The 9182-nt window shown below is 34.8% G+C and overlaps 1 protein-coding gene across 1 annotated transcript; it reads right to left on the reverse strand.

The window, feature by feature from the left end:
• Positions 1-5489: 5489 nt before the first annotated feature.
• On the reverse strand, positions 5490-7759 carry LOC131055402 (probable serine/threonine-protein kinase At1g01540). The gene is made up of 2 exons (XM_057989859.1): positions 7279-7759; positions 5490-6598 (listed from the first exon to the last, which is right to left on the reverse strand). Exons 1-2 carry the CDS (start codon positions 7757-7759, stop codon positions 5490-5492), a joined length of 1590 nt encoding a protein of 529 aa, XP_057845842.1.
• Between the last annotated feature and the right edge of the window lie 1423 nt (positions 7760-9182).

Consider the following 9182-nt stretch of genomic DNA (forward strand, 5'->3'; position numbering starts at 1 on the left):
GTGAGTACTAGAGCTTTCAACTTTATTTTGGCATACCTTACTTTCTTGGTATCCTCTACCTCCTCATATTCAAAGAAGTTGTCAAGTACATCTATCCATGTTAGAAGCTCTTCACTATCTCTTTTTCCTCCATACATGGGCACTTCAACCTTCACCATGGAAACACTATCTCCTTTCACAACTTTGAGCATCCTTACCATTATCAACTCTTTAGGGTCTATTGGTGGCTCTCGCATATGTTGGACCACATCAGGAGGGTTGTTACCATCACCCCCTTTCTCCTCCTCATCACTTTGGTCACCATTGACCATTCCTCTTCTTTGATTCTTCTCCAAAGCTATTAACCAGGCCAAGGTTTCTTCTTGAGATTCTTTGAAAAGTTTTACCTTTGATAGCAGCTGATATTTCAATACCCAAATCTCCCTTGTTGCAGAATAACCTTTCAGAGGCATCTTGGACTTCAACTTACTTGCACCTAGTTTCATTCACTTCTCCCTCTTGATCTATAGTCATGGTCTTCTACCACTTGATGCAACAAAGAATGGAAAATTATCTCTCACCATTCACCTAACCTTTCTCATAGGGTCCTCTGACTTAACTGTCAATAGTAATCTTCCTTACCTAGCACATGAAGATGCTAGGTTCAGTTTTGAAGAGAGACAAACCCCCCTCCATCCTCTACTACAAAACACAAAACTATCATGAAACCTACCTTACCATTACCCATTCCACCTAGTTATATCTTACAGCAAGGTGGAATGGTGGGCATTCACATCTTAGACTCTCAACCTCACAAACCACTCGGGTTGAAACAATTCCTGTTGCAGAAAAGACAAGAGATTCTATCTTCCTTACTACCCAAACTTTAGACAAATGCAAGAACAGATGAAATCATATCATCCCTAGTAGAATATGAAATACTTCTACAAAATGATACCCTACAGGTTGAGCAACAAAAACATAAAAGAAATTCAGAAAACACCGAGTTGAGTAGCAAAAAATGAAAAGTCTTTATTCCTTCTTCCTTCAGTCTTCTTTTAGCAACGTAACATTGAACAACAACCCCTGTCTCATAGCTTACAAGCATATAAAAACTTTAGATTCTAGACACCAATAATCATACCATGACTGTTGGTCTTCTAGTTACAACTGATTAAGCCTCTTTATATTCCATTTATCAACATTGACACAAAACCGACCCTACAAGAAACATATAATTTAGGAAATACAAAACGGTCACCATGGACCTTTATTCAAACCAAAATAAATCAAAACCCTAAAATTCATAAGCCATGCTTAAACCAAAATGATGACAAGTCAGTGCTCCTGCACCATTTATCATTACATTTTTACCATGTTTTATTCACATCATCCTTATAGTAAAAAACTTATCATTATAAAAACTAATTGTTGGTCATATTTGAAAGTGTCACCTTTGGATATTTAAATCAAATCATCAATTTAATTGACTTTGAGACTTTTAAATCATCTGAATACCCATTTTCTAATCCTTAGAAGATCTACAACAATCCATAGATTCCAAACTCAATTTGATAATCAAACCACCCTAAGATCCAAGTGTGTGGATTAAAATTTAATCCAAGTTTAGAAAATCCAATCTCTATAGTCCATTTAAATAAATTTTCCCACCTTTTGGATCATTTCATTATCTAGTCAAGTTGTCTAATAATATTCATTCCAAATCATCCATTTCATCATTTGAGGTTAGCCTTATTTTTATGGAATTGACTTCTTTCTAATTAATCACCAAAAACCCACTGAAGTCATTAAGTCCTCCACATCTATCCTTCTTGACATCAAGCTTAGAAATATTAAATTCATAACCCACAAAAGAAAAGCCAAAAACCATAATCAAAGCAAGGATAAAGATAATTTAATCATAGGAGAAGAAAACACCATGAGCCCTTTACATCAACTTTTTTTTCCAAATCGAATCAACTTGTACAATGACTGTAAAATTGCATTATCTATCAACCAAAATATGATCCAAATGATGATGATGATATCATTTTATACATACAACATAATCGTTATGGTGATGAGAATGGTCCTATTGACTAGCTTGACTATGATCATTACAATGATGATGACATTGACCAAGACACTATTGATGCAACCCTTGTGGATCATCTTGCCATAGATTTCCTACATAAAATCATCAAATCACATATGTATCAAAACTAGAAGCTCTATAGAAATAGCTACCTCATGAACTAGCATAAAACATCCATGACTCATCCTTGTCCAATCTAAAATAAGGGAAAAAATATCTTTAAAAATACCCCCATCTCTTAAATTGATGTCATTATAATTCCCATTGTCTAAATAGTTTAAATCTATTTTTGCATATGTGAAATAATTTGCATTTCCCTCCTCCATATCATTGTCACCGAAGTACTTTAATTCCTCCCAATCCTCTACATGTACCAAATTAGTCCATATCCTTTTAATGTCATCCAATATGTCAACCACTCCATCTAAACCACCTCACCCTTATCTCAAGGCTCAACTTATCCCTTGCTAGTGGTTCCACCATCAAGATGAAAAACAAAAGTAAACACCTAATGAAGCACACACAATGTATAACATGATCCCAACAATAATTCATTCATAAGCAATGTAGAATGTCATAAAATATATTACATTGTTAAATGTTCCTAACCTAATTGTAAACCCTGATCTTTTTTAATCACATTCGCTGGCATTATTTTTGGAACACATCCATCTCACATCAACAATACTGTCATCCTCGTCATTAATCATTCAATTATATTTTAGCTTGACTAGGGGAAAACTCTAATCCAATCTTTATCACTAATCCTTTGATCCTCACCAACTAATCCATCCCCCCATCCCATATTTCCATACATTGGATTCAAATTTTCATTGGATACCAAATTGTATTTTTTACATATTTTTCTAATTTATTATATATAAGGATTTTTGTTTGTTTGTTTCTTGTAGTCTTATTGTTTCATCCATTACATTGTCATTGTTGCTTTCATCCTTCACATAATGACATGCTAATGAAAATGTGTCTCCTAGGTCACTATATTATCTGAAACTTCTTTAATTATTAGTGATTCCATATTCACATGGCACATTATCATCATGATCTCTTATATAATTGTGGCTAAGACTAAGTGCTACAACAAAAAAAGGGTTGCTGCTCACATGCAAAGTTACTATGACAACATTTTTCCATTATCTATTTTATCATGCAACATTTTTGTTGCAATATATCCTTGTGAGATTTCTTCATCCAACATGTACATCCACATGGAATTTAGAACCCTATCATCTAATTATCCAAGAAACATCGATCCATATGCCCAATCCTTATCCATTATCAACTCTATATCCATGTCATGTACATCATCCCAATATGATTTCTCTAAATACATATTTTATAAATGATGACACATCTCTTTATCATCATTCATCTTTTCAAGGGATATTCTGGGATTCATTTTACCCAACTTCCTTGAGGGTGCATCACTTCCATTATCATCCCTAAGCCTCTGGTGAAACTCACCCCTAAAGCTTCATCCCCCCTTACTTTTTAATTTTTCTTTGACATAATGTCTCTTAGTTTCATTGTATGAAAGAGGAAAAAATAGTATGCACTTAAATATTTCCTTAGTGTACCTACTCTTAATTGACCAAATCCATTATCTAGAGAAGTCCTAATCACCTAGACCAAGTCCCTATCACTTAGAGAAGTCCCCTTCACCTGAAGTCTTCCACACTTGATTCTTGAGACTGAGTCAAGATTCTTGCAAGTTAAAGTGTGTTTTCAAACATGAGGCAAGGAATGTTTCAACTAATTGAAAGTTGTTTTTGATAAAGTATGGATTTTGAAAGGGCCTCGACCCTTGTACAAAGGAAAAGTCTTACACACACACAAAAAAGAAAAAGGTAACCAAGAGGAACTACAATGACACTATAACAAGTAGAATACAAATAACCCTTAAAAATTACCAGCCCAAAGTTAGGGTGGTTTCAAGGTAGATTTTTCTAGCCATTTTTGCTTAACCATAGAGAAAGGATCCTTCTACCCTAAACTTCCTTTTTGGATCAAGGATGATTCACAAGACCACAAGTAGATCCAACATCCAGTCTTAAAACCTTGAAAGAGCTATCCATTATCATGTACTTTTAATAGAATATTTCTCTCTAATTTCTTCCTTTTGTGCATCTTCAATGATGGTAATCCACTCCTTAGCAGTAGCATGCATTTGTTCCTTTTTCCTCCAAACAAAATGGTTTTTCTTATTGCTTTAGAAACCAACATTACCATGACCCACTTTATAACAATAAGACAAATTATTGAATTCTTCAAATTCAATTGCACCCTATCACCAAGTTGAAAGATAAGGTAATCCTAATAAGGAGATCCTTGTTTTTCTCTATAAGCACATCAAATCTAACAAATGGTAAATGCTTCCTGAATTTTATGACCATATTAATAGCAAACTATTGTCCACAAGATTTGATAATAAGCATGTAAACATCTTCATCTCAATCTCAGTACTCGAATGGAAATCCCATAAATCTCACCAATCTCACCATCCATTAGATTAAAGCCCATAGACCAATTTATAAGACAAGCAATTTTTTCCCAAAAACCTTAACTAGCTAAAAAGTTATTTTTCTCAGTATGAGACAACTTTACTGATGAAATCTACTACAAAATATAGTGTATTGGCTAATGAGAAGGATTCAATACTTGTTTGTGAAGATGAAGAGATTTCCATCAAAAGAAAAATGTGTGAACGAGTGCCTAAGACAAGATATTTGCATCCTTTGAAATTAAAATATTGGTTGTTGATGACTAGAAGATAGTTTAACATCATATTAAATATGTTTGCAAGTATGAGCAGTTAATTGTGGAGTTGCCAATCCACCTAAAATAAGCATTTAGGCTAATTATAAATGAATATTAAAATATGGAACAAAAAGTGCATCATTTCTACGATTACAAATCTACTACTTTTTTCCATCTCTACAATTACAAATTTATTTCTGTGTGACAAAATATATGGAAAACATAGCTATGTGGAAAAGTAGCAAATAAACCATATTATGCAGAAGCAAAATGCAACAAAATGCTACAGTTGAAGAAGATATCTTGGGGTGTGAAGCTATCAAACATTTACAAACCAGACAAAATCTTATGATGATCTGCAGATCATCGACACCACGAAGCAGAGATATATTTGGAGGAAGCAGAGACATATGGAGACAATAAAAATTCTCTTGATTAAATTCATAAATCAAACTACATATATAAAATGGGATCAACAACTCAATCTAACAAAAGAAGTAACTAATTAACCATCTTATCTCCAAAAACTGTCTGCAACTAACAACTAATCACAATGTTTATTATCTCAGAAGGTGAAGTGAAAATCCAATCTCTATGGTTGGCAGAGATACAGGGAATGATTTAACTGGAGGGATATCATCTAATTCCAATACATGGCCTTAGAATAATGGATCATCTCAGAAGACTCTTTTCCAATACTTTCTTCTCTTATTAAACAAAGTTCTCTCATCACATAGTCCATATCAGGCCTCTCCTCCTTGTCCTTCTCAGCACATTGGAGAGCTAACTTGGCCACAGCCAAAGCATTCATTAAATCAGATTCACTCCAGAAATCCCCTTTGAGCCGTTCATCCAAAGCTTCTTCAAAACGATTGTTGGCAATCATGTAGCATAAGTAGTCTGTGATATGGAACTGGCTGGAGCCACGTGCATCATCAACATGTCTCTGTCCTGTTATCACCTCCAACACCACAATACCAAAGCTATAGACATCATGCTTGTAGGAAAGCTTGTGGCTTAAGCAGTACTCTGGAGCCCAATATCCTCTGCTACCTGTTATTCTCTCGGTTGATTTGTGGGTTCCGTGCCAATCCACATGCCTTGAAAACCCAAAATCTATAATTTTTGCCTCATTAGCCCCAATGTCTAACATCAGGTTCTGAGGCTTTATATCAACAAGTATGATTTTGTTGAGATGTAAGAACTCTATTCCCTCAGCTATACTTGCTATTACCCCCAGGCAATGCCTCCAACTCAGAGAGAGGATTGAACTATTTTCTCTCAAGTATTCATCTAGAGTGCACCCATTAACATATTCATATACCAAATAAAATGTATTTTTTTCAATACACCATGCGATCAGATTGGCTAGATTTTTGTGCTCCTTCCCATGGAGAAGTCTCACTTCATTCTCAACTAATCTTTTGCTGTCTTTGCCTGTATGTCCTATTTTCTTTATAGCCACATCTTTATCTTTCAGATTGCCTTTGTATACTTTCCCAAAGCTTCCCTCCCCAGTTTTGTAACACTGCTCACAATACCCTTTCATTTGAATTATTTCTTCAAATGTAAGATTTGTCAAGGCAGATACACCTTTCTCCAACTGTTGTTCTTGATTTGACTCTTCTCCCCAATACTCATCTTCTCCATTGTCTATACATGGTGAAGGCTGAGTTAAAGAGGAACCTCTTTTGCGGCAGCCATAGTAGAAAATATTTATCAACAACAGTAGCAGTAGGATTGCCCCACCTGAAAAAAGAAATGGAAAACAAAAATTCAGTTTTATATTAACTAAAGTTCTCAATCACAAAGTGTATAGTGATTTAGTCTTGATTGTTTATTGTCCCTCCTGGAAAAAGAAATGGAAAACACAAATTGAGATTTATATTAACCAAAGTTCTCAATCACAAAGTGTATAGATATCCAGTCTTGATTGTTTAGCTACAAATATCCAATTTAATTCCATAATGGACCATACCTAAGGGGATGAAATCTCCTCTTATCACAGATTTACCTAGTGAAACTGACATTTAGAAACTCACCAAGCGAGAGAGAAATTTTAAGTATTAGTCCTCTGCGATGGCGTCCTTCTGTAAACATAATTTATTGTCAAACCAAATTTGCTCCAAAAAGCATGAAATGGGAGAAATGTAGGACTCACAATAACAAATAAATTACGTTAAATGGAAAAGTATTACAACTATACATTTTTTGACGTAAAATCTGTATTGAACCAATCCTATGTAAAACAAAAGATTCAGCTTTAATATTTAAGAGATAGAAGCAAGAAATAAACAACCTACCCTCTTGATAAGGGAGAAAGTATACCCTGTCACTCATTATCAAGTTCATATCTGGTATGTTGTTGAGCTTTACTATCGTATCCATGTTGGAGCGAAATTTAGAGGATATTAGAAAAAGCACCTCACCATTGGCAACTGGATAAGAAATAATGGAGTGCCATCCAGGAATAGGACATCCACAACCTAAAGCTAACTCTACTTTATCACCCACGTTTAATATTCTGGACTGATTATCTGTCCATGCAGTCTGGCTAAAATACTTGTCAGAAATACTTCCTAACGTAAAACCCACATCAGAGGGTTGCACTCTATAATTCACTCTGTAAGAGAATTCTCCATTACCCAAGGTAGAGGAACAAGAGCAAGGAATTTTGGCCAAATAGTCAGACGCATTAGAGGGTTTGATTGAGCGGGCAGAAATTTTGAGCCTTGATGCAACAGAGTTGATGGGTTCGTCAACATTACGAAGATAAATGAAAGAATCACAATTTATAGCAGATGAAGTAGAACAGTTAAGCAGTTTTGTTGTCTCAGCCCAAGTTGAGGTGGGGAACAAATCTGAAACTAAAACTGCAAGAAAAACAATGGTTTTTGAGATTCCATTCATTTTTACAGCCTTGTTTAAACTAATACAGGCCTTTGTGCAAACCCTAAAAAAGCATTTGGAATTAGAGTCTGGTTTTGTGAATCATTCTCGTTACCTTTTCTATATATGTTTATCTAGATGCAAAGAAGTCTTTTTAAGGTAGCTAATAGCAAGATCTTAGGGTAGTTAATATGGACTGAGAACAATGCTTAATACATCAGTAACTAGGGTAGTTAATATGGACTGAGAACAATGCCTAAAATGAAGGTTACTGCTATTAATGAGCTGAGAACAATGGCTAATACATCAGTAACTAGGGATACATTGATTGGAAAACTTTCAGCTTTTGAAATAGAGGAATTTGGTCCTGTTGCTATAAAAACTGATTTGGCCTTCAAAGCATCAACATCATCTGCTCCATCTTTTGACAAATCAGACTGGAGAGCCTTTTATGCAAGAGGACTTGAAGAAACCAGAAAGGAGAATGAAGAGCTTGAAGAACTTGAAGCACTATTTGCAAGAAAAATGCCAAAAGGTCCAATTGGAAGTAAGTATGAAGGTAAAGCACCCTTTAAATGTTTCAATTGCAATAAGATTGGTCATATGGCTTCAAGATGCCCTGATAGACATGCTAGACTAAGAGAAGAAGCTAGAAGGACATACAAACCTAATCCTGAATATCAGAGATATAGATTTAAGAAAAACAAAGATAAATCCTATTACATTGCTGATGAAGGTGTGACTGATGATTTTGATGAGGATCCAGCAGACAACGGATGGGTCTTTGTTGCTATAACAGAAGATCAACCGGTACCTATTGCTCCACCAGTAGAACAAGCCCTAGCAGCTAAAGTTGAATCAAAGGATGAATGGATTATTGACTCAGGATGCTCACATCACATGACTGGAGACAAAGGCAAATTCTTGAACTTTCAAGAATACAATGGAGGTTTAGTAAGATTTGGAGATGACAAACCCTGTTCAATCAAAAGTAAGGGTTCAATATCTCTTGATGGTAAACATAACACTGACAATGTTTACTATGTTGAAGGATTAAAGCATAATCTTTTAAGTGTTGGTCAATCAGTTGGGAAAGGTTTTTAGTTACAATTTAAAAATGGAAAATGCAAAATCATGAATAGAACTGGTTTGGAAATTGCAACCGGTAATCAGACTAGAGGTAATATCTTTCATTTGAATAACAGTGAAAAAGCATGCTTAATTGCTCATATAGATGAAAGTTGGCTATGGCATAAAAGACTATGTCATGTAAATTTTGATTGCATGGTAAAAATCAGTACTTCTAAGGCAGTTAGAGATCTACCTAAAATTGTGAAACCTCGGAATACAATTTGCAAGGAATGTCAATTTGGAAAATAAGTTAAAGCTAGTTTCAAAAGTATTCCAGAAAAATTCAATAGTGCTCTTGATTTAATTCACACTG

Source organism: Cryptomeria japonica, chromosome 8, assembly GCF_030272615.1.
Source record: "Cryptomeria japonica chromosome 8, Sugi_1.0, whole genome shotgun sequence".
NCBI classification, from domain to species: Eukaryota; Viridiplantae; Streptophyta; class Pinopsida; order Cupressales; family Cupressaceae; genus Cryptomeria; species Cryptomeria japonica.

What these genes read in the sequence shown, in the direction of transcription:
- LOC131055402 (XM_057989859.1), bottom strand. Translation starts at nt 7,759, where the DNA reads ATGAATGGAATCTCAAAAACCATTGTTTTTCTTGCAGTTTTAGTTTCA. An exon ending in TTCTTATCCAGTTGCCAATG is followed by an intron (nt 6,599 to 7,278) that starts GTGAGGTGCTTT and finishes TTCTTTTTTCAG; the next exon opens with GTGGGGCAATCCTACTGCTA.